Genomic DNA, 26,485 nt, shown 5'->3' on the forward strand with positions numbered 1-26,485 from the left:
GACGGCGTGCAAGGGATGCTGGTCGCGGGCTCCTGGAGAAGGCGGGCGCTAAAGCTGCAGAATACGCGAGGCGGGGGCGGGGGCCCAGGCAGGAGCAGCGAATCCTCTGCCCTCTACCCGGCCTTTCCCCGGCACCCGGAACATTGAGAGCGCGGAACCTCGTTGCCGAAGCGCGGGCGCGGCGGACCCGGAGGACGATGGAGAGGGCGCGCGGGCCGCCGGCCGAGGCCCACGCGCCTGGGAAGGAGGAGGAGGAGGAGGTGGGAACGGCCATGGCTGCCGTGGTGGCGGCGGCGGGTGGCGCGGGCCCGGCAGTCTTGCAGGTGGCCGGCCTCTACCGCGGCCTATGCGCAGTGCGCAGCCGCGCCCTGGGCCTGGGGCTCGTGTCAGCCGCGCAGCTGCGCGTGTTCCCGGTGCGCCGCAGCTCGGGCCGGCCCGCCGGGGGAGCCGACGGCAGCGGGGTCGGGGACGAGCTCGAGGCCAACCCCTTCTACGACCGCTACCGCGACAAGATCCAGCAGTTGCGCAGGTGCGGGCCCGGCCGGCGGCGGGCGGGGAGGAGGGGCGGCGCGCGGCCCGCTCTTCTGGTGTATCTGTATCTGGCGCTCTCAGTCCTTCCAGCAGCCCTGCCAGAGGACCTCTGTTTCTGTCCCCACTGTAAGATCACACAGCTAGTGTGAGAGCCGGGAGTCTCTATTCCAGGTGTCTTTTTTTTTTTTTTTTTTTTCTGCTTTAGTTCTCAAAACGCTAAGGTCGACTCTTAGGACAGCCCTTAAGGGGCAAGCACCCCGGGAGACCTGTCCTCATTATGGAAATGGGAAAATAGAGCTCTGCAGAGAAGGGACTTGACTTGCTCAAGATCAAATACTGAGTCAGCTGAAGCTTGACCTAGAACTCGGGGTCCCAGGCTTCTAACTAAGGACCCTAACTACAAGGAAAGGAGATTGGGAAGGGAGAAGGACATCAAAAAGTGATAGTGTGGCAGTTAGTTCTCAGTTGGACCCTCATTAGGATGAGGAACTGAGGATCAGAGAGTTAGAGGCCTGCCAGAGGTCACGCAGCTGGTTGGGATTTGTCTGACTTGGAATCCCAGGTTCCTAAAACTACCCTCCACCTTCTAGAGAGAAGGTCCTGGACATTAGAGGTAGATATAAGGGGGCATAGTGGAGCCAAAGAGTTCAACTGGAAGAGCTGAAGGAGATCAAAAGTGAAAACTGAAGGGACTTGGGAGAGAACCCGGCAGGGTGGGCAGGCAGTTGTCTTAGGAGGGAAAACCTAAGACTGCTCCGGTAATTTCTCTGCTTCCATTTCTGCTTCCACAACCTTAATGTACTGCATCATCTTCACGTAGAGTACTGCAGTCATCCTCTGAGTAGTCTTCCCCTCTTCCAGTCTTGGACCTGTCTACCCCCAGTCCATGTCACTACTATAGTGATCTTTCTTTGAAAGAATAACAGAATAAATGAATATTTTTGCTTTCCTTCAACAGCATTTAGATATACTCAAGTGTTTGTCTTTTTCAAAATCTCTCCTTGAGCTTCATTCCCCTTCAGTCTTTTCTCACTGATCGCTTTCACAGACAAGCATCTCAAAAGAGTGGTCTACATGTACTCTCGAGTGCTTCACAGGTCCTGTTCATTCTTATTCATGAACAAATGAATGACTGGTTTTACTTTCCTTCCTCACTCAATTGTTTCTGTCAGTATTCACACTACTGTTATCTCCTGAAGAGTGACTTTCCAAGGCACCCCAGACTTTTGGATAATGTCCATATCCTTAGTGTTCCATACAAGGCCTTCGTGCTCTAGTACCTGCCAGTCTTCCTAGCTTTATCTCTTGCCAAACCTTCCTTTGAGCTCTGTGGCCTAGCAGAAAGGAATAAAGGACTGGTGTTTGGGGGCAGATGTTCCAGGTAAGGGGAGCAGCAGCATAAACAAAGGAACAGCGGCATAACACCACTTCAACCATTTGGGAATATTTGAGCAGATTTTCATCATAATACCTGTAGCACTCTAATGTACATATTTACTTGTCTTTCTGCCCTACTAGGTAGTACAGTCCTTGACGTAGGTACTCTTTCTTATGTATTTCTGTATCTCTAGAACCAACCCAGCAAGTTAACCAACAGGCAAGAGACAGCAAGTCAAGTTTGTTGAATGAGTGAAAGGGAGACAGGAAGGGATAAGTCCTAAAAGAAGTTGAGTGAGAGGGGAGGGAAACCTGTGTGCCTACAAAAAGAAAAAGAAAGCTTGAAGTAGAGGGAAAGGGAGGTATGAAATGAAAGCAGGACCAAAAAAAAGAGTCAGTAGAACCCGTGCCAGACTAAGGAAACGGGCAAGATAGAGCATAGCCATGAGGCCCAGGACCAAACAGGTAGTGTCTCTCCTGAGACATTTTAGAAGGGATTATAGTCCTGATTGGCTAGTGCTGGAGCACGCTCACTAAACCCAGGTTCTTGCAGCACCAGCCACAAGTTCATTGTGAGCCAAGGGCAGGACAAGCCTGTGTGCCCTGCTGACCCCACTCCAGTCTAGCCCCTGGGTTTTTGCATCACACTACACTGGTGAGCTCGGAGAAGGCAATGGCACCCCACTCCAGTACTTTTGCCTAGAAAATCCCATGGACGGAGGAGCCTAGTAGGCTGCAGTCCATGGGATTGCGAAGAGTTGGACACGACTGAGCAACTTCACTTTCACTTTTCCCTTTCATGCATTGGAGAAGGAAATGGCAACCCACTCCAGTGTTCTTGCCTGGAGAATCCCAGGGACGGGGAGGCCTGGTGGGCTGCCGTCTATGGGGTCGCACAGAGTCAGACACGACTGAAGCAACTTAGCAGTAGCACACTGGTGAGCTACAGGATTTCATCTAGCTTTAGGCCCAAGGTAGGTAGGACATGCACAAACAAGCATGTCCAGAAAGCAGGTCCACAGAAGGGAAAGATTTACAAATCACGTATGTGAAGAGGGGCTGAAAAAAAGCGAAGAATTTTAACCTAGAGAAGAAAAACTTAAGAGGTGACATAAGAGCAATTTTCATGTACTCATAAAAAAACTAGATTCCTGGTGAAAGATACAGAGGGGTAGACGAAGACCCGGAATGTTTTCGTCATAAAAGATGCCCAGGGTGGAGTACATGACAGGGCTCTGCTGCCTAGGCCACCCCTCATCCTCTCCAGCACTCACTGGCAACACTGACCTAGGCCCTGGTCAGGCAGATGCCACACCCTACCAGCTGGGGCCCCTGATGCAACTCTTCATCGAGGAGGAGTTGGCCCGCCCTGGACGGGAGGAAGATCTGCCAGAATACATGGCAGTGAAGGCAGTGGTGTTCGATGTCACCTCCAGAAAGTAGTTGTATGGAGGAGGAGCACTCAGTGGTGTCTTGACCAAGAAGAACTCCACCACAGGGGTGACCAGGTTGTCTTTAGATCCTGCAGACTTCACCCATGACACTATAGGCCTCATGGCCCAGGAGCTGGAGCCCCTGTATGACATTTTCACCAGAGTGTACACAGCCTGAAGAATTCTTAACAAATGGCAGCCCCAACCTGAACTTCAGGCCTGAAGACCAGCCCCATTTTGACACAGAGGACAAATTCTGATGTTCCATCAACATGTTCTTCGGAGAGGATCAGGGGAAACTCGGGTGCTAAATCTGCAAAACAGGCTGCCTGAAGCCTCTGTATCACAGAGCTCTGAATGGAGATTTGCCCTAGTGGGGGAGGGAAGGAAGATGGCTGAGAATTAGCTGTGTTCTAGTAAAAGCTTGACAGTGGGATTCCTGTCTGAGGAGGTGACTGAGAAAGATGCCCACGAAGTACCTTTCCCATCTTGAAGATTCAAATTCCAAGTACCTGAGAGACCAAGCCCTGTGGCAACCTAGGGAATATCCTGCAGGAGAAAAATGTTACACAGGCTCCATGAGGATTAAAAATAGTTGAATAAATGGATTTCTTTGTCCACTTGCTTGATTTGTAGGTCTGGGCTCAGGGTAATTAAATTAAGACAAATGATATCTGTGCCCTATCTCTGAAAGTGAAACATGGTGTTTTGTTATTTCAAAATCCAGAAAGGCCCAGGTGGTTTAACCTTTTGTTTACCTTTGATCAGGTCTGACCCAGCTGCTTTTGAGTCCAGACTGGAGAAGCGCAGTGAGTTGAGGAAGCAGCCAGTGGGGCACTCCAGGCAAGGTGACTTTATTAAATGTGTGGAACAGAAGGTAAGACCTGCCCCTTTGGGTGCTATTGGTGCACCAATACTCTGCACCACCATGCCTGACCCTTATCCTGGGAATGGACTCACTGAGGGGTCAGCTGGATAAACTGAACTCTATCTTTACTCAGCTCAGTCTCCATCTGTAAATGGTATTCTGCTCTTTTTGGCAAGGTGTTAGAGTCCTGGTGGAGATATAAGGAGATGCAAAAGATAATCTCTGCTTCCAAGGGGTATAGTCGAGTGGTCAAGGCAAGATACACATGACAGCAGCTGTGGGAATTAGGGAGGAAAAGGTGCTTAATGCATCTTAGCTTTTATTGTCCTTAAACAAGAATTAGAGCTGGGGAAAAGCATCTTGAAAGCTGTGTACAAGCAACACTACCTGTTTTCAGGTTCTGCATCCACAGATTTCAACCAACAGAGGATAGATTCAACCAACAGAGGATAAAAAATATTCAAGGGCAGGGTGGGGAATTCTAGAAAGTTCCAGAAAGCAGAACTCCAGTTTGCCACTTGCAGGCAGCTCTTTACTTAGTGTTTATTGTATTTATAACTATTTATATAGAGTTTACATCGTAGTAGGTATTATAAGAAATCTGCTGCTGCTGCTAAGTCATGTCAGTCTTGTCCAACTCTGTGTGACCCCACAGACGGAAGCCCATCAGGCTCCTCCGTCCCTGGGATTCTCCAGGCAAGAACACTGGAGTAGGTTGCCATTTCCTTCTCCAATGCATGAAAGTGAAAAGTGAAAGTGAAGTCGCTCAGTTGTGTCCAACCCTCAGCGACCCCATGGACTGCAGCCTTCCAGGCTCCTCTGTCCATGGGATTTTCCAGGCAAGAGTACTGGAGTGGGGTGCCATCGCCTTCTCCATACAAGTATTCTAGAGATGATTTAAAATGTATGGGAAGATGTGCATAGCTTATAAGCAAATACTATACTATTTTATACAAGAGAATTGAGCACCTACATATTCTGGTGTCTTTGGGGGTCCTGGAACCAATCCCTGACTGATACTAAAGGACACTTGTATAGGAAAATTAATCTAATGCAGTGCTTCCACACTTTTTGACCATGACCCACAGTAAAAAAATTTTACATTGCAGTTCTTTATACATATTTGTATATGATTATAACTGAAACAAAATTTTTACAAAACAATACTTACTTTTATTGCATGCAATGCACTCTTAATATTATTTTCATCTTTTAAAAAACCCTTGGCCACAGTCTACTAAATTTATTTCACAACCTACAATTTGAAAAATACTAATCTAGGCTGGTGCACAGAACAAATCCAAGTGGGAGAGACCAAAGCCAGGGAGAATATATCTAAATGTGGGCTGCATGGGCCTGAAATAAGGTAGTTACAATGCAAAATTGGGGTTCTACATTGTAAAAGGATAGGTGTTTCTTTTACTTGGAAGATAACTTTTTGCCTTACTTGCTCAGTTGTGAATGAATCTTTGAGGCCCCATAGACTACAGCCTGCCAGGCTCCTCTGTCCATGGAATTTTCCAGGCAAGAATACTGGAGTGGGTTGCCGTTTCCTATTCCAAGAGATCTTCCTGACCCAGAGTTCGAACCCTTGTAACTCTTGCATCTCCTACATTGGCAGGTGGATTCTTTACCACCAGCGCCACTTGTGAAGCACCCTTTTTTGCCTTGGTATCCCAGATTTTAAGAGTTCATTCAGTCTTAATGGTTGGTTGAGTTAATTAGAATCAGAATAGTTAATGGATTAATCATTACAAGGTTGAGGAGCAAATTCAACCTCTTATGACAAATCTAGTTTACAACTTTGAACAAACAACTCTACTACAAATATTTTGTCTAATGTAATTTCCTGAAACACCTATAGTGTCAAGATTACAAGTTAATAGCTATTGGAAATATTACTGTGTTATAAACTTTCAATATTATATGGGAAAGCTTTTTGCCCCCTTTTGAAATAAGACTTAGAAATTCACCTTTATGATGACAAGAGCAGAATAAAGATTTAATTTAAATTATGGCAATTCTTAAGTAAATATTCACTTACTGCCTTTCTTATCTTGCTGGAGGAAGGTTAATAACTAATGGCTCTATTTCTAAAGCCTTTTCTTTGAGTCATTGGTTCCCTACTACATAACACCAAACATCCCCTTTTTGTAATAAATTGTATTTAATTTATTATTCTATTCTCTCTATTCTACCCTGAAATGAAATGTAGACAGTAGAACCTACCTACCCATATAATGTCAAGGGGAAAAAAAATAATGCCTTAATTTTAATAAAGTTTTTTTTTTTTTTTTAATACAGGTAATAGTATGTAAGTTCTTAGGCACAACTGTGCTATGAGACCTAATGCAGTCATCAGGTACTTTTACCTCTATGTAAAATCGCCATAAATACTTAATGCAGCAAATGCCAACTGGTACAAGCTGTTATGCTGGTAATTATAAAAACTCCCAAACAATAACAGTATTGTTATCAGTGACTCATGAGATTCCACAATGTATTGGTACAGTCTTCTCTTAAGTTACATATAGCTGCATTTCTGAAAAATTCAATATTAAAACTGTTTAAAAAAAGGAAGAGGAAGGGATGGATGGAGGAAGAAAAGGAGAAAGGTAGGTCTGGCTAGACATTGAAAAGTTATATGAGATGAGGGAAAAAATTCTTCATTATGTAGAACTCACCTGCAAAATTGCGGTTCATCTGTCACTGCTGCCCCTCCAATATAAATGCAGGTGTAACCATCCAGTCAATTATTGTGATAACAACAAAAAACAAGTCCCCATAGATTTGTACTTTATGTACAATATGTACTCTATTTGTACTCAGATCTACTCCCCATCTGAAGTAGAGATGCTTTAAATGTTTCTTTAATTGCTCTTGAAACTTTGGCCCATAGGGTGTATCCGGTAGGTTTTTCTATACCAGGCTTTTGTCTAGTTTGTAGGTACTGGTTCTACAAACATTGTTTATGAAATATTTGAATTCATTAAAGCACAGAGTAATGAAAAGCACAGTTTAATGCAGAAAGTATGTTTCAGTTTCAGATTTCCAGGTGTGGATTATGCTCTCTGAAAGATAGTCATGAACTGAGAAATTGAATGGAAGACTCAGAATAACCCATCCCTACTATTGGAAACAACTCCAGATAGGATATCCTGCTGTGGCCTTTATCTGAGAGTGAGTTAGGAGAGAAAATAATCACTTTCAGTTCTTCTTGGCTTTTTGTGAGTGGGAGTCTAATTTGAGGGTGGGAATACATTATAATATGGATTACTGGAAAAGACTCGATAGCCTGCTGAGGATGCCTGCCTTCAGAAGTGCTGTTACAGATAAGAAGCAGCTTGGAAAAGACATCATTCCATTTCTCATCTCCTCTGTGGCTCACTGGGAAGTGGAGCACAGGAAACCTAAGCAGGCTTGTTCTGGGAAGGAGTCCCTCATCCAGGGATTGAATGGATTCTCAGTTCCAGTAGGTGGTGTTTACTAACAAAGAGGTTTCTCATCTCTGAATCTCAGAATCATTCAAAAGTTGTCTCACAAACAATAACTCTTAGAACACTTACTATATAGAGTGGAGAGAAGTGAGTTCTTAGGTGCAACATTACTAAATGAGGTATTGGCAGCTCACCTAGAGAGGGTGGTCTTTTAGAGCAATATCCTGTCCCCTCCTGTATTTCAGACACTGGGGAAACAGCCTGTGAGCAGAGGATTCACTAAGGACAAGGTAGGTTTCTAATTAAATAGCCAAGTCTGAAGTCATGTGGAACGCCTATAACAAGAGACTGCATATTTGAACGTATGTACTGTGGCTTAGTGTTTTTGTGCTTTTCTAACTGTGGAGATTAGAAATATTTTTATGAATTTTTGTTATGACTTTGTTACGGTTTTATTATGACTACTACATAGTGTGGGTCCTGGAGTGCTAGAGGAAGTGTAGTGATACCTTTCCTGTCTATAGGAAATAGTTTAAAAAAATCAAATAAATACATGTTTACTCTGTCATTTAACTTGCAAATAAGGAACCATTTCTGATAGAATAGCAGTTAAAGGTAACAACTGAACTTTCTTCTTACCAGCTGCAAGCTGCAGTGCTCATGAGTGAGTGAAACTTTTGGGAAATCCCTGCATATACTCCCTGAAAATAGAACTGTGAAACCTGCCTGACTCTGGTGGCTGCCTTCTCTGAGCTTGTGGGTTTTTAATACTCATTCTCCACTTACTGAAGATCTGCTTTACTATCCTAACATGATGCTTCCTATAAGGCTTACACATGCAGTTAAGTTGTTTTATTTTTTCAATTGTAGGTGTTAATTGCCTTTTATTTTTTTCCTTTCAGACTCTCAGTTCAATCTTCAACATTGAGATGGTGAAAGACAAAACTGCAGAAGAAATAAAACAGGTAATGAATGAAAATGAATTGGCATACTTTATGAAAATATGTACTTTGTGAACCAAATCCGAAAGTAGAAATGAACGTACATTTCCTGATACCTCTTCCTAGCCAAAATGAAAGGCAATCATTGAAAGCAAAAGTGATGAATTATATGAAAAATAGTGCATAAGAAAACTTGGTCTCCTATATGTTTAATCAACTCACATTTCCCCTTTCTTTTTCATTCCTGTTGTCCACATCTTATTTAAAACTATCCTTGCTCTCTCCCCGGGTGACTGTATTGCCTTTCTAAATAGGTTTCCCTATTCTTATTTCTCTTCTTCCCCTTCCCCTGTCATATCCTCCCTCATTCAATCCCCCTGGAGTTCTGCTCATAGTGTATTGCTGAAAAACAGACTCTAGAACCAGGCTGCCAGTTTTAAGTCCAGGCTCTGCCACTTACTAGCACATTGACTTTGATAAGTTAGTTAACCTTTCTGAGTCTCAGATTCCCTATCTGTAAAATGGACATAATAATAGTACTTACTTCATGGAGTCAAACGAGTTAATATTTACAAAGTACTTGCAACAGTGCCTGACACAGAATAAATGCTATATTTGTGCCTTTAAATAAAAGAATAAAAATAAATCTTATGAAGTAACCCGCTCTCAAAAACTCAGTGACTTCCCATGTTCCTTTGTTTGCCATTCAGAGTCCTCCATTATTTTAGGACCTTCTGCAGGAAGCCTTCTGGACACCTCCCATCAAAGCACTCGTGATCCGTTCACGTGTCTGGTCATTCCATATACCTTGATTTGCATTGCTACTTACATTTGCATGTCTGATTCTCTTTTCTATAATCAGAATATAACAAGCTATTGGCATTCCTTACAGTTCCATAATTGTATTTTAGGTAGATTGAGAGAATCAGTGATAAGAGTAGTATACTGTGTGTCAGGTGCTGCACCTAGTGCTTTATATGCACTGTTTCATTATATTCCTATAACCCCCTTATAAAGTGAGTAAGCAGGGAACTCTGCTCAATGTTATGTAACAACCTAAATGGGAAAATAACTTGAAAAAGAGTAAGTATATTTATATGTGTAACTGAATCACTTTGCTGTACACCTGAAACTAACACAGCATTGCTAATCAGCTATACTGCAATATAAATAAGCTAAGAAAAGAAAAAATCCATAAAATTTTTTTAAAAGCTAAAAAAATAAAATAGGTACTATTATTCCCAATTTACAACTGAGGAAATTAACTTAAAGAGATAAAGTAACTTACTTAGTGATAGAACTAGGATTCAAACCCATGTCTGTTTGAGTCTGCATCTTATTCCCTTACAAGAAGTTGTGCCAGTTGCTATGGGTGTCCTTTGGTACTGTATCATTCATTTCAGCAAGCATTTATTAAATATCAGCCTCTGTGCCAGATGTAGAAATAAATGAGGGACCTCTCCTCTCAAGGAATTTCAGCCTAGTGAAAAGACAGACACAAAAATAAAAAGAGAACAGCACAGGGTTCTAGCTTCTGCTAATTTAGGCTTAATACAAAGTCTCCAGGAAACTTCAACCTGCCTTTGGGAAGAAGTGCCAATAGAAAGTGGACACCAAGTATGTCCTTTAGGAGAGAGAGAAGCCAGGCCCAGGAAGCCTGACCATTACATGACAAATATCATTCTGACCTATATTTTTAGATACAAATTTGTGTTCATTAAAATAATTTTGAGTGGCCAAGCTCAACTATGTTAGGAAATATCTATCAGTCTCATAAATTCAGTGTTGATTCATAAACTGTCTGCTAATATAAATTAAAAAAAAACAAGCAGGACATGCTGTCCTTAAAATGAGGAGGCAGTATTTTGACATAAAAAAAGAAAGGCATAGCAATCTTAGGCTGCATTGATAAGGTGATTTGCCCAGGTCCTAGGAGGTAATATTCCTTCTGTGCTCTGAGACGGTGAGATCTCACTTTATGATTAGTGTCTTCTGTTGCCCCCATCCCATGTTCTTGGGGATGTTGACAAAGCAGAGCAGCTCTAAAGGAAGGCGACCCATTCTTTAGCACCAGCTCACTTAGGTATCACATTGACTCTGATGCCTTCCCTAACTTCTGTACCTTTGCTAATGCTTGTCATTCTCTGCTTAGAATATCTCTTATCATCTCTCCTACCTGTCTATCTTCCCAGACTCCCCGTTCATCTGGCTAACTCCTGATCATTCTTCAGGACATAGTTCAAGTGTCCCTTCCTTTGGTACTTGTACCCTAAATCGGGTTAAGTGCCTCTTTGTTGCCTTCAGAGGACATTGGCTATGGTTTGCATTGTAATTCTGTTGTGCTAAGTACAAACATTATTTCAAATAATGTTTCAAATTATTTTTTCAATAATATTGAAATTATTATTTCAAATAATTATTTCAAATTCACAATAATCCCATGAGGTTCGTGTTATTGGTATTTTATCAATGATTATATTTGCTGTTATTTAGTTATTTTCAGTAGTTTGCCCAAAGTAGCATAGCCAACAAATGACAGGAGCTGGGATTTGCACGCATATCTGTCTGACCTTGAGACTTTGGGTTCTCTGAGAGGGCCCACAGTTGGCTGGGCGTTGAGGGTTTGGGGAGAGAAAATATGGAAAAAAGAATGTGTCTGTTATACACAAAGCACGTCTTAGAAGAAATGATTAACAAGGTCATAGAATCTGTTTCTCTGACAGGAATTTGCTACTGAGAGTTACAGTTTAATCATCTAGAAGAGTAGATGCTATTAAATCTTTTTTGTAATCATGTACAAGTAATAAAAGTATTACGTTGGATTTTCTTCCCTGTTATCAAATAACATATTACTCTGAGCAATGAAAGCTGTCACTGCTTCTTGGTGCAGGTTGAAAAGATGACCGACGGGTCACAGACACTCTCTTTTTTGTACAGATTTGGCAGCAGTATTTTGCAGCAAAAGATACAGTCTATGCAGTTATTCCTGTAAGTAGTTTGGAAGGGAAAATGAAAGTGTTACAGCACGAGGGTCAGGGCTCTAACCTTAGTAGGCAGTTGCTTTTACTGTTCCTGGGTTTATTGCCTCTTGAGAACCTACATTTATAGCTCTGAGGGTTTTTATTATGCCCTGAGCACCAAAGATTGGGAGCTCCATATGGTATATTTATGGCTCTTGTTTTTCCTCTTTCTGGTTTAGAAATGTCTCTTTGAGTCAAGTCTCTGACAAGGGAGCATAGTATAAGTTTACGTTGCTGAGCAATTTCCAAGTGTCTTTTATTTCTTTTTCGTGTTTTCCAATCAAGCTGTTGGAATTTAGGACAGGTCCTCAAGCATACCTTCCTTCCCTTCCTGTCTATAAGTGGCCTATCCCTGAGCTGACTTGGAGCTTCCCAAGCTTTTGAGGCATCTCCCTCCTCAAAATTGCTGCCTTGGAGATAGTCACAGGCCACTGCTTGACTGTTGAAGATCTGTGACTTGGAAGGAAGGCTGCTGACTTCTGGTTTAGTGTCCTGCCGCCTTCTACCAGAAGAAAGCATTTAATGTTCTAGGTTATCAGCTAGTTCATTAATTGTTCTTCTCTGAAGAGGAAGTAGCTTTAGATTAAGTTTGTATCAAGTACACAGATATATACCTAGCTTACATGTGTTAAGTTTAAGAAGGAAAATATACAGATGGAAAAATAAAACCAGGCCTTTTGGTTGTTGTTGAGAGTATTGCTATCTTTTTTTCTCTTCCTCTTTTACATATATACCCTTTCCTTTCATGAGTTCAACAGCCAAAAGAATCTGTGCTTTTCATGTTCTTTTAAATCTAATACTGACTCATTGTTTGAGCAGGCCTTCTTAACTCTCCCTCATACAGACTCGGTGACTTATTGTCTCTGACACTTGGCAGAGTCCCGTGAAGAGTTTAGAGGATTTGGAGTATCCACTCCTCACACATAATTTTGATACTGAATAAGAAAGTGTACATCTGGTTTTTCCTCTCTGTTGTAAGAGGGGTTTGTAAATAATGCAACTTGAGATTGTTTTAGTTGTATTTTAGTTCTGGAGTTCAGTCTTGGTGACTTTAAATGTGCTTATGGCCTTTTTTATTTTCTTGTCTTTGAATTTTATTCTTTTCTAACCCTACAGAAAGAAAAGTTTGATTTGATTTGGAACCGGGCTCAGTCCTGCCCAACAGTAAGTTTCCCATGACCATATGAGGATTGCTTCTCAGTGCTGCCAGACAAGGATGTTTTCTGACCATTCTCGTCATGCGCCACGCTGTCATACATTTTATAGTCATTTAACAGAGGTGCTTACATGTTGATTGTACTGATAAATGAGAGTCTTAACCTTAACCCTAACTAACCTTGAGGATTTGCCCAATAAGTCTGTGGCTGTTTAGCTCTCTGAAACATCTCAGCCCTTTCTGATTTGGATCTTAATCTATTAATATAAGTGGAAAAAAAGAATATAAGTGAATGTTGGAAGCAACACCTGAGACGTTAATCTTTTCAACCTCCTCTAAGTTTCTCTTCTCTTGGCAGTTTCTTTTCAGTTTTGGCCATGCTGTTTTGATTATATATGTGTGAAAGGAATTATGAAATTGTTGCTGGAGTAGTGAGCTGCCAGAAGACAAGAGAAAGGGAATAGGTGAGGTGGGTCAGCTGACTTGGTGTCTGTACTGGTTTCTCAGATTCTCAAAAAATGCTTCTAAACATTGCTGAGAGAAAATAAAAGACATCTAAGTAAATGGAGAGATATACTGTGTTTGATGACTCAGTATTGTTGGCATTTCTCTCCAAATTGATCTCTAGATAAACTACAATCCAAATTAAAATCTTTATAAGCTTTTTTTTTTTTTTTTAAGAAATTGACACACACACACACACACACACACAATTGACAAGTTGATTTAAAAAAGTTGTTTGGATATCCAAAGGATCTAGAGTAGCAAAACAGTTTTGAAGAAAAAGAGCAAAGTTAGAGAACTTACATTACCTGATTTCAAGACTGTGATTTCATAAAACTACAGTAATGAAGACAGTGGAGTAATAACATAAAAACAGACACATAGATGAGTGGAGCAGAGTAGACAATTCAGAAATAAACCAATATATGCATGGTCAGTTGTTTTTCAGCAAAGGTGCCAAGGTAATTGGGAAAACAATGATCTTTTCAACACATGCCCAACAAATTGTGCAAAAAAATTTGAGTATCCATACACACACAAAAAATGAACCCTTACCTCACACAGTATCCAAAAATTAACTCAAGATCTAGGAAAAAATCTTAGGTTGAGTATTAGTCACAGTAGCCAAAGGGTACAAGTAACCCAAGAGTCCATTGATAGATGAATGGATAAATAAAATGTGGTATATACATGTAGCAGAACAGTATTCAGCCTTGTAAAGGAAGGAAATTCTGACAAATGCCACAGCATTCATGAACCGTAAAGACGTAATGTGAAGTGAAATAAGCCAGTCACAAAAGGACAAATACTGTATGATTCCACTTATGTGAGGTACCTGAGATAGAATGCAAATTAAAACCACAATGAGGGCTTCTCTGCTGGCTCAGTGACGAAGAGTCAGTCTGCCAATGCAGGGGACACAGGTTTGATCCCTGGTCCAGGAAGATCCCTGGGCTACAGGATAACTAAACCCCTGCGCCATAACTACTGAGCTTGTGCTCTGGAGCCTGGGAGCCACAACTGCTGAGCCCACCTGCCACAACTGCTGAAAGCTATGTGCCCTAGAGCCCATGCTCGGCAACAAGAGAAGCATGCAAATCGCGGCTAGAGAGTAGCCCCCACTCCCTGCAACTTGAGAAAGCCTACGCAGCAGGGAAGACCCAGCACAGCCAAAAATAAATAAATTAATTAAAAAACCACAGTGAGATACCACTAAGATGACTAAAATTAAAAAGACTGACAATACCAAGTGTTGGTGAGGATATGAAACAACTAGAACTCTAATATATTGCTGATAATAGTATAAAATGGTGCAACCACTTTAGAAAGCAGTCTGGCAGTTTCTTTGTGAGTTAAGCATGACCTGCCACACTACCCAGCCATTCTACTCCTACATATTTTCCCAAAGGAACTGAAAGCATACCTCCATTCAGTGACTTACACACATGTACAGGCTGTTCATGGCAGCTTTATTTGTAATAACAGAGGCTGAAGATACCCAAATCTACCACAGGTGAAAGAGTAAAGAAACTGTGTGTACAAAGAAGTATAGATTCTGTGGTTCCATTTATGTGAAATTCTGGAAAGCCTGACCAGTAGTGAAAGAAACCAAGTCAGTGGTTGCTTAGGAACAGTTGGAGAGAGGGAGGGATGAATTACAAAGGGATTTGGGGGCATGATAGATACCTTCATTATGTTGATTGTGGTAATCCTGTTAACTATGGTTTCACAGTATACATATGTCAAAACTATTTTAATTGTACACTTTAAATATGTGCAACTTACACCTCAAATATACCTCAAGAAAGCTTTAAAACATTTTTTTCTCCATTAGGTAGGCACTATGGTTATCTCATCTAATATTAGTAATAACAAAATGGAGCCTTAGTGGTTGGCAGTAAGGAGACAATTCCATGACTAATGTGTATGAGGCTGATTATACTTTGTTTTGTTCTGGCATCAGTCTCTACCAGTCCTCCCCAGTTCATCTTGAGCATGAAATTAATCATTTCAGTGATTAGAACCATACTTCAGTATCAGCCTCAGATAGTAGAATATGAAGTGATTATTATAATTGTAGCAAAAATTAATTCAGCAACATGAGGAAGTTTAGAAATTGAAAAGGACCAAAAAGTTCACCAAAAGAAGGATGGGTAAAATTGTGGTAAATATCTATTGTCAATTTCCATATAATAGTGAAAATAATGAATTAGTAATATTTATCAACATCAGTAAATCTCAGAAGTATGATATGAAGTAAAAAAAGCAAGTAGCAAAAGTATACATATAGTTTGGTAAGATTTAAGTTTTTAAACATGCAAACAGTACTCTTGTTTATGGGTGTATACTTACACACTAAAAGTATAAAAACCTGGAAGGGAATGACAGGTTAGCAAATGCGGGTTAGCTGTCATTGTAGAATGGAATTAGAATGGGTTTACATAGAGAGCTTCAGTGAATCTCTCATACTTTCTTAGGTGGGTTGGGAAGTGTAAGAGTGTTATATTATCACATATGAATTTCAAAATACAACAGAAGTTTTAAAAACCAAATGTTGGAGAAATGGAGTGAATGACACAGGTGGTTGTACATAGAGCAAGCGGTTTTATTTATCCACCTGTCTCCTTGTGTATTCATTTCCCACAGTTTCTCTGTGCACTACCAAGAAGGGAAGGTTATGAGTTTTTTGTCGGGCAATGGACAGGTACTGAACTCCACTTCACTGCACTTATAAATATTCAGGTAGGTGTCCTGTGTTCATCTCTTTGGTGAAAGAAGCCTCCTCTGGGACTACGAGCCCTTGCTAAGGCTTTAAGACACAGAATATATACTAACTTCCAGCAGCATTTGCTGTAGCATTGATGAATTGTCGTACTTCTTTGGGTTAGCTTTTTAGGCCCCACCCAATACCTTTGAGTTATAACCTTAAGGGAGGTTCTGTGTCTTAACATGTGTTTTATTAGCCAGCTCAGCACTGTCTAAGGTGCTAGATGCATATTTTTCATTTCATAGATGTTATTTTGTTTGCTTCCATCCTTCCTTCTTTTTCTTCGTTTTATTCCCAAATGCTAGATTAAGAAGTTTGATCCAAAGCATTTGAAGCTTTTAAAATAAAAGTATTTTAAATGAGATAATCACTAGGATTGTCAGTCTTTATTTGTAGGCTAGATCTGGCAAAAACAAGAATGGATTACAACAGCTTTGCAGTTGGGATGAAGGGAGCACACAACAGAATGAGGATTTTCTTATGACTTTATCCCTTGTGATTGTATCAAAAAACTGTATCATGTTTATTTTTTTTAAAAAGAAAGAAAAGGAAACAAAAAAGAATAGCAAGCTTAGAGCAGTTCACACTGCTAAGAAGTCGTAGAGCTAGGTTTGCTTGACTCCATGTTATTGATTCCAAAGTCTGTGAACTTAACCATTAGGCTGTTGTGTTGGAAACTATGCTAGGACTACCCTCCTGAAGTTCATATACAGGTATAGGAAAAAGATCCAGAAACATAATTATGATCAAAATGATAGTGTATCTATAGAAATATGTTCGGGAGAATTGAGAGGCTACAGTATTACTAAGAGAGCCCTAGCAGTAATTAGGTATCGATAATTAAAAGGACTTTTTCTGAAATCTTAAAGATGAAACCCAGAGATCTTTTGAATGTATGGTTGTTTCCTCCTACACTATATGAGGGCTTAGGCTTTGAATCCAGCCTCTCTTCTTAGTCTGAACTGAGGTCTGGTAACCACTGCCCTGTCCATTCTTCATGAAATTATGATGTTCCAATTCTTCTTTCCCCCCCTTTCTCCCACCCAGATTATATTTTAAAACTGCACATTACAAATCTGGCCCATGTGCAAACTCTCCAGCTGTTTGCTACAGCTTAAAAGAGCTCAGTCTTCAGAGCCAGCCAAGGGGAGTAGATTTCAACTGTGAAATGCACTAGTCCATAAAAGTGGCAATTACACAGGCATATTGCTTTCTTTAGAACTTGATTTGGTAGCTGCTCGTGTCGTTTTGTTTTTAAATATATGGCCATGATGAAGGATTCACTGCCTGCTGTAAACATTTTCTGGGAAAAAAGCCAAACCTTTTTCAATTGAAGACACAAATAACACTGTGCAAACTGTCAGTTTTGCTGTGACTTGGCAAACCTGACCATCCCCACGTACCAGTCCTCCAACTCACTAGCCACCCAAGGGACTGTTAAGAGCCAGAATTTCCTCCAGAATGTCTATTGCGGTGAAATTGCAGTTTTGTTGTGGTGGTACCTTACTGAGTCTTGATAAGTGTTCCTCCTTACAGACCCGAGGGGAAGCTGCGGCCAGCCAGCTGATTTTATATCACTACCCTGAACTTAAGGAAGAAAAGGGCATAGTGCTGATGACAGCAGAAATGGATTCCACATTTCTGGTAAGAATCAACTTTTACCTTTTTGCATGTATCTGGTGGCCCTGAAGATATTCTTCTGCCAAACCTCATGAGAAGTAAAATTCCAAAGACAAACATAAGAAACATACTTGTTTCTAACTTAAATTGACAGTAATTTTGTCTTACTCAAGCTCTTCCAAATTGCAGTTAGTACAGATTCTCATTCATTTATTCACAATTTGAAAGTCCAAAAGCTCTGACCACAAAATTTTTTCATAACTCCTTTGGTCACCAAACCTTATCTGATTTGAACTTACCTGATAGCTGTATCTTCATTGTAACTTCACTTTGATGTGAGGCCACTGATAGTCCTTATTAATCCTACTAAGTGTGGAATATTCATGCGTTTTACAAGGGAAATATTAATGGATTATGAGGGTTACGTAATACAGTTATATGGTATCTGCATTTGTTATCTTTCTAAAATCCAATAATTCTAACTCTAAAACACAGCTGGCCCATGGAGTTTCAGGTAAGAGGCTCTGGACAAATAAATGGCTTCTTAAGTGTACAAAAGAGTTCAAAGTTGAGAACAGTTCTTAATCTTTTCTCTTTCTCCACACTATTCTCATGTACAGCTTTCATTATGCATAGTGTTTTTCCTTCCTCTTTTCCCATTTCCCGGGATAGAGCATTGACCATGCGCCTGTAGGTAGTGATGTCTGTTGTGTGTGCTCTCTGTATATCCAGGACCACGAGCAGTTTTATGATTGCTGTTCAGCCTGTTTGTCTAGTCCTTGCTCATTTCAGTCTCATTTATCCAGCAGTGTTTAAGTTCAGGATGTCCTCAAGATAGTGGGCCCTTTAGTGCCTTTTCCTCCTGAGATTCTTTATTATAACACCCACTGATTTTTCCTCTCTCTTTTACCAGCTGCATACAAGGAAGGGAAAAGTGATGGCACTCAGCTAGTATCACATAGCAATAGTAAGCCCCAAGTCTAGGGCGTAACTGAGAGTCTCCTTCACTGTCTGTTAGTCCTGTCTATTATCAGTCTCATTTCTCCCATTCTTCCTTCTACTCATCACACTCACCTGGAAGTCACCCAAAATCCTATCCAGAAGAACGGAGTTGCCATTAATGAGACAGACAAGACTGCGGGCAGAACAGGTTTGGGAGGAAGATCAGGACCTGAATTTTGGACACATTAAGTTTGAGGTGCCTATTAGATAATCCAAGTAATAGGCAGTTAGGCATATGAGTCTGAAGTTCAGAGGAGAGGTCCAAGCTGGAGAGATGAAGATGGGAGTTGTCAACATACAGATTGCTATTTACAACCATGAGACTGAAATCACCAAGGAAGTTAATGAAGGTAGAAAAGAGAAGAGGTCTTAGAACTGAGCCCTGGAGCATGAGGAAGCATCAGCAAAGAAGATGAAAAAGAAGAGTCAGTGAGGTAGGAGGAAAACTAAGATGGTAGAATCCCCTGGAGGCTAAGATAAAATGTTTCAGGGAATAGGGGTGCTGAGCCAGCAGCTCACATACTGGTAGGGCAAGTGAGATGAGGACTGAGAATTTATTAGAAGTCACTGGGGACCTCTATGGGGGCAGTTTCAAAGGGATAGGACGACAGCATATTTGGAGTACATTTAGGAAAGGTTAGGGAGAGAAATTAGAAAAAGTAAGCATATTGAAGGAGTGTTTCTGAGAAAAAAAGGAAAGAATGGGGTGTAAGAAGTGGGGATGAGAGTGGGTTTTTTGTTTTGTTTTAAATGAGAGCCTTGTGTGTATATGCTGATGGAAAGGTCGGGTAACGAGGAAAATATTGAAAATGCAGGAGAAAGAGAGTTGTTTGGTGTTTCGAATGGGTAAATCTTGGGAATGAGGGGTTAATGTTTGCTAGAAATGTAGCAAGAGAGAAGCCAGGATATAAAGACACATTCAGCTAAGTGGATAGAGGTAATGGTAGCTTGTAAGATGTTCTCTCCAGATTGCTTAGTGAAAAGAAAAATCATTACCTGAGAGTGGGGATGGAAGAATAGATGTTGGACATTTGAGTAGAAAAGAGGAAGTATGAAATTTTTGTCTAGAACATGAAGTGAGAATGTGTTCTATATCTTTAAGTAGTTGAAGAAACAAAAACTAAAAAAGTAATATTTCATGGCCTGTGAAAATTATATGAGTTCAAATTTCAATGTGTATAAATACAATTTTATTGGAACACAGCCATGCTTATCTTTACATGTTATCTATGGCTGCGTTACATCTACAACAGAGAGCTGAGTAGCTGCAACAAGAGACTGTAGGGCCGTAAAACCCAAAACATTAATGGTCTCTCCCTTTCCAGAAGGTGTTTGCTGACGTGTGATCTAGGGAAAAGGAAGAGAGAATGTCTGTGTGGGAATGACAAGTGCAGAGATAAAGGACTGAGAGTTGGATTTACCTAGGGTTATGGTTTAGCCAAGTGATGTAATAAAGTAAGACAGGGACCGGGAAGTTAAAGGTGAATGCAAAGAAATGACTGTAATTATTGACAATGGATGCAAGTTGGGTAAAGAGAGAAGTGGAAACATAAGAAAGATAAAGAGACAGTAAGAACTGTGAGTCCTGCTTGAGGTAAAAGGTGTTTTTTATTTTGTTTGTTTTTTTACTTGCAAAATTTTTATTGCTGAATTTAGTTGTGATCTGTTCTCTTTTTTTAATTTATTGAAGTATAGGTATTTTACAGTGTTGTGTAGTTGAAGGATTTTTGAAGTTGGGAGTGAGTGTTAAATATAGGAAATAGTAGACAAAGTGTGAATTTTGAAATTGAGACTTGGAGAGGATGTAGTTACCAATAATGATAAAATGTAAAACTTGACCACAGACAGAAGTGAGTGACACAGAGATGGTTTTGTATTTTCTGATCTTCAACAAACCATAACATCTAACCATATTAGATGTGGACTCTAGAGGTCAGAGGAGAGACTGTTTTTTGCTTTAGCATTTATACCACCTCTAGTGGTCTCAAACATGGTTCCCATAATTATTAAATTTGCTTCCTAGTCTTATAACATTCAACAGCATACTAGATAACATACATTTGCCTTGTATAAATCAACCTGTGAGTTTCCAGTGTAGTACAGAATTAAACATGTTAAAATTTAGTGTAGAGATACATGATTCAAAAATGGGAAACCTAGAAATGTAATATAAATATATGATCCCCTACATACTCATGCATACATTTATATTTTGGGCATTGTGTTTCCAAATACAGTAAAGCAAATAGATAGAAATACATGGAACCTATAGGTTTCTTCTAAACTGATTCATTTTAATGATGAAAATTTAGTATAGTATTTAAAAACCTTATTTGGTTCCACATGTGTGTCAGCAGATGATTTCATTGGAATGTAGTAAGTGCTAGGATAAAGACATGCACAGCTTTGGAGGGATCAGGGGGAGTGTCCCTGACCCAGAAGAAGGAAGAAATGATACCTGAACTGAACCTCAAAGATTAGCAGGAGTTTAGCAGTATAAAGTGGGGAGGGCAAAGGGGGAGGGGAATGTTCCAGACAGTGGGAATGGAATACAGAAAAGCTAGGAAGCACAAAATGACTTGGGATATTACAGTTTGCTGTCACTGATATATTAAAAAAGGGAATTTGGTGGATTATGTTCAGAAGATTGACTTTATCCTGTGAGCACAGAAAGATGAGGAGTTGACCCATAGAGAGTTGGATTTTGAGACCATTAACCTTAAGTATTTGCTTCCTAAACATTTTTTAGTTCTAGCCTGGTCAGTGTGATCATTGAAAATGCAGTTGTAGTAGTCTGGGCAAGAGGTGATAAAGACCTTACCCAGAGCAGAGTAGGGAAGGAGGAGAGAGAATGACCTCGGAAACGTATAGTGAATAAAATGGGCAAGACTTGGTACTTTGATTGTAGCCATTAAGATTGAAAGAGAGGAAGGAATCAGGTCTGTTAATGTACCTCCTTGTTGAGCAGCATAGGGAATTAATATGTTTATCTTCTTGGGTCTTGGAAGGGCAAGAGACTACTGTTTCATGTCGAGAATTAAGGGAATAAAAGACAAGGGGCGAATGAGTCGGCAGCGGCTGGGGTGCAGGAGAGCTTTCCATAATCCTCCATGAGAGACATTTCTCCATGTCTTAACTCTCTTCCCCTCATTCTAGTGGTCTTCAAACAAGTGGTCAGAGTCCTTTATCCACACAAAATCTTATGTAAAACACCAGGATATAACAGCTGAAAGAGAGTGAAGGGACTGAGGCGCCTCCACAGAGCCCTAGGACTCTGCAGCTTGAACAGCACTGTTCTAGGGTGAACACAACTGAAACTACCCTTACCTCCACCGTCCTAAGCCTCAAATAAAAGTTACCTGTCACAGTCCCTACAGTTCAGAGCCTCAGAGTGGTGACATCTGCCTCAGATTATGCACTTGCTTAAGAAATGGTTTGTCCTTGAGACATGTTTGAATTTAAAAGGTAAAAATGATGAGGTAGAGTTATCGACCTTAATTATTTTGCCCCACCAGAAATAGTATCAGGGTGACGTGGAGGGAGTACCAGCCTGGGAGTCCAGAGATCTAGTCCTTGCTCTGCCACTTACGTGCCACGTGACCTTGAGTCCATCCTTGACCCTCATCTGCTCTGGTTTCCTGGTCCATTAAATGAGGACTGGATGATCTCTAAGGCCCCTTCCTGGTCTAAAATTCTATTAATTTGAAATAGCCAGAGATTTGGAAAGTGGCTTTTGATTGAAGATCCAGTCTCAGAGATGAGTGCCTGCTTATGAGAAATGACCTGCAACCCATGGGAGGGAATGGAGGTGAAGCAGCCTGTGGTATTTATAAACCCATTTTCATCACTCTGTAGCTAGACATAGCACACTTTTGACAGTTTTCGTAGGAATTTTCCATTGTTATTTGGGGTTGGATTCTGGCTGTGTGAACATTATAATGTTAAATAAATGCCTCTGATCAGCTAGCACTAGAGAATGCATAGGAAGCAAAGTAAGAGTTTTTGAGGTAATTCTTTTGTAAGATTTCAAGAGTGTAGCCTGTATCTTGATCCCACTTCTGTTACAGAGTGGTCAGGTCACCATTTTTCCTGCTCCTGAGCTTTAGAGAAGGTGGCCTCTCCTTTCCTGAGGATTTGCTGGGGATTAGTTAGAAAAGACTGCATAGCAAATTACTACTCCAAAACTATGTGACATAAAACAATAAATATCTATTACCTCACGGTTTCTTTGTATCAGGAGTTCAGGAGCAGCATAGCTGAGTGGTTCTGGCTCAGAGTCTCATGAAGTTGCTGTCAAGATACTGGAAGGGGCTACTGGCATTTGAAGGTTGATTGGGCTTGACGATCCACCTCACCCCACTTGCATGGCAGTTGGCAGGAGACCTCATTTCCTTGCCACATTGACTTCTCTGTAGGCTCCTTGAATGTCCTCATGACATGGAAACTGATTTTCTGCAAAGCAAGTGGTTTGAGATAGCAAGACAGAAACCATGGTGTCTTCTGTGACTGAATACCGGAAGTCATTTTTCATCATTCCACTTTAGTCCATTTGTTAGAAAGCAAGTCATTAAGTGTAGCCATCACTCAAGGAAAGAGAAACAAGGCTCTATCACAGGGAAGAAAAAGTGTCATGGTGAATTCCTTGGCGGTCCAGTGGTTAAGACTCCATGCTGTCACTGCTGATGGCTTGGATTCATTCCCTGCTTGGGGAACTAATCCCACAAGTTGTGTGGCCCAAGAGAAAAAAAAGGATGTCATAGACTTTGTGGACAATTTGTTAAACTGCAGCTGGCTTTGGCACCACTTATTTAACTGAGGTGGTATGAGGAATAGGTTTTATTCAAGAGTATGTGTAGTTAGTCAAAACCTTAATACCAACTCACAAACTTAGTTCTTAGAGCTGGAGAGCTGGTTAACTATTGCTCTTTTTTTCCCCCTTGAGGTATACTTAACAGTTACTAAGGAACTGAATGAAGACGGAATCTTTTTTCTTAAGAGGGAAATTTTTAACATCTGCATTAATTTATCAGCAAGCATTCACCAGATTTCACTATATGCAGGGATGTAAAACAGGCTCATACTATGAGGAATTCACATAAGGGTAGACAGACAGAAAAAGAGGAGACGAAGGTAAGATTAAATATAGTATGATGCATACAATGCTAGAGGAAGAGGAGACTAATTTGGGTACACAGAAAAGGGGCACCTCACCAAGACTTGGGATGTCAGGGAGTCAGGAAGCTTTCTGGAAGCAGTGACTCCTGGGCGAGGGCCCCACCTGCCGCAGGCGTTAGACACAGAGCTGTGTGGCCCTGTGCTGGAAGGGACCTCACTGTTCTTTCTACCTTTCAGAGTGTTGCTGAGGCACAGTGCATGGCCAACCAAGTGCAGCTCTTCTATGCCACTGATCGAAAAGAGACCTACGGGTTAGTGGAGACCTTTAACTTCAGACCGAATGAGTTCAAGTATATGTCTGTCATCGCTGAGTTGGAGCAAAGCGGACTTGGAGCCGAACTGAAATGTTCTCAGAACCAGAATAAGACTTAGGGATGTCAGGTTGGCTTACAGAGTTTTCTGCTCAGCCCTGGATAGTACTGAGCCTACCCACCCCTTGAACTCTTGGAGGCTTGGTATCTATAATGAGCTGTCTCTAAGGAGTCGTCCTGTGTGCTTGTTGCAAGAAGTAACGTGGAGGTGAGCCCTGTTACTTGATATTCAGGAAGAAAGATACCCAGACATTCTGGTAACTGTCTCCCAGCGTACTTGAAGTTTCCTTTTCAAGTGTTTGAGGTCACATCCAGAGACAATCAGGGATCCACAAGATGGTTGACTTAATTATATGCACTGTAAGAGTATATTTGTTCTCTGGCCACTTTGACTGCACAGCTCCTAATAATTAATTCCTCACCTTTATAAACTGTGATGGGATAATAAGCTTGAAGACCTCATGTAGTTAGACATGGTCTTTGCGTACTCTTCCCACTTGGCTAGCCAAAGGCATAACCCAGTTAGACCCTCGAACAACCACATATTGCCATCAGGATTAAGAGTCTGTCTAGATGCTCCCAGAATTGCTGTTAGTGTAGCTGGTTTGGAGTATCAGCAGATTTCAGGTATATTAAAAGTACAGGTACAGTGCCTGCTGCCTGCATATTTTTAAACTATAATTTGTGACACCTGCGTCTCTTAACTATTCTGCCTTTTGGAAGCTGTGTATTTGGAGGGGCCGAATTGGTGCAGTATAAATAAATCAACTATTTTGTAAACAAAGGATCAATCCAGATTTGCTTTTTGTTTTTTAAACAACTCTAAACCATGCCAGTATTATATTAATAGAAAAGGTAAGTGGAAGCAAATGTACCCTATTATGTGTGTGGGAAAATGTAGCAATAAAATAAAGTCTGGCTTATAATCTTTGTTACACTAAATAATGAAGTCTAAGCTGTGTGCTGTCCATTGTGTCTGTACTGTGGGCTGATCTCATCAAAACTCACCTTGGACTCAGCAGTTGCTTAAAATAACAGGAAAAAAAAAGAAAGAAGCTCTCCAGCACTGGAAACTCAGGTTTGGCTTATAGTGTCCCTGTGTGGCTCCAAGCTCAGTGATAGAAGAGGGTGGCAGTAACACACCGGGCTTCTGAACACGAGGCCTCAGAGCACCCCCTGCCCCAGCATTGTCGTCAGCCACCTTTATTATAACGTCTTTCCTTTTCTTCATCTAACATGTTCCACTTGGCTGCTCCTGCCTATGGTCTGGTGAACAATGCTGAGCATGGTGTGTGGGAATATAACCAGGATTTGCAGTTTGTGTGTTTCATTTATTACTGGAGACTTTTTATAGGTTGAGCTCGTCCCCAAGTCCTTTAAATGGGATTGGACTTCCCATTATTTTCTGAGCTGTGTTTCTTTTGTTGTACTTCTGAATCTGTCTGTAGAAAGAGAGAGCGTTTGTTTAACCTGGAAAAATTACTGGTCTTTCACAATTTCTCTAAAGGTTGAGCTATTTCCTAATGCAGATTCAGGCCTCTTGTCCTGACATTTCTTTGTTCTTTTTTTTTTTTTTTTGAGAAACGAGTCTGGTTGTTTTGAGTCCCAAGAATGTTTGCTGTCCAGTGGAATTACTTTCATAGATATGTTTCCTTTTCCCCTCCAGATGGCCCCAGTCTTTAGCCTTAGTACCTTTCATAACATCTCTACCAGAGGATAAGAAAATGACCATGAAATAAGTTGGAACTGACTTCTCATTTTACATTGCTCCCAGCTTTGCCCTAAATCCCTGGTTGCCAGAGAAGAGCTGGTCCATGGCCAGTTACATCAGATGTGATCAAAGTACCATCTGGTTGTTCTTTATATTTACCTAGCAAGATCTGGCAAAGAATGACAAGAAAATTGTCAAATTAATCAATCCCCTGGTATAGTGTGGTGGTATAAACGTGGACAGGCTTTATAGTTAAGTGAATCTGGGTTCAGTATTGGGATTCGTTAGCTCTAAATGTTGAACAAATTATTTAAACTCTCTAATTCTGTTTCTGCATCTACCTCATGGGATCATTTTGAGAATTACATTAACTTATATAAAGATTGTAGTAGAGCTTAATGTCAACTCCCTTCTTCCCTACTTCACCTCTCACTAAAGACCCACAAATTAGTATATCCGATGTGCAGATCATTCTTTATTCCAGCCTTATCTCACAGGTTCTCAAACTTTAAGTTGCAGTGGAATTACCTAGAGCACTTTAGAATGTAGACTCCCAGGTCCCAAACTCCAACCTGCTGAAGTGCTGGGAATCTCCATTTTAATATGTGCTCCAGATGATTCTGACAAAGATA

The 26,485-nt window shown here is 40.8% G+C and overlaps 1 protein-coding gene across 5 annotated transcripts; it reads left to right on the plus strand.

The window, feature by feature from the left end:
* Positions 1 to 122: 122 nt before the first annotated feature.
* Positions 123 to 25,087, plus strand: ATPAF1 (ATP synthase mitochondrial F1 complex assembly factor 1). Of its 5 annotated transcripts, XM_019957532.2 has the most exons (9): positions 183 to 529; positions 4,110 to 4,218; positions 7,892 to 7,936; positions 8,549 to 8,611; positions 11,525 to 11,575; positions 12,724 to 12,771; positions 15,914 to 16,009; positions 17,571 to 17,678; positions 24,009 to 25,087. In XM_019957532.2, the coding sequence occupies exons 1-9, from the start codon at positions 198 to 200 to the stop codon at positions 24,201 to 24,203; spliced, it is 1,047 nt and encodes a 348-aa protein (XP_019813091.2). In that variant the 5' UTR covers positions 183 to 197; the 3' UTR covers positions 24,204 to 25,087. The 5 variants fall into 5 exon arrangements, with proteins under 5 accessions (XP_070642702.1, XP_070642701.1, XP_070642700.1 ...); XM_070786600.1 differs by lacking the exon at positions 15,914 to 16,009 and having other exon boundaries at positions 130 to 529; XM_070786599.1 differs by lacking the exon at positions 11,525 to 11,575 and having other exon boundaries at positions 139 to 529.
* Positions 25,088 to 26,485: the final 1,398 nt, after the last annotated feature.

Source organism: Bos indicus, chromosome 3 (assembly GCF_029378745.1).
Source record: "Bos indicus isolate NIAB-ARS_2022 breed Sahiwal x Tharparkar chromosome 3, NIAB-ARS_B.indTharparkar_mat_pri_1.0, whole genome shotgun sequence".
Classification (NCBI taxonomy): Eukaryota; Metazoa; Chordata; class Mammalia; order Artiodactyla; family Bovidae; genus Bos; species Bos indicus.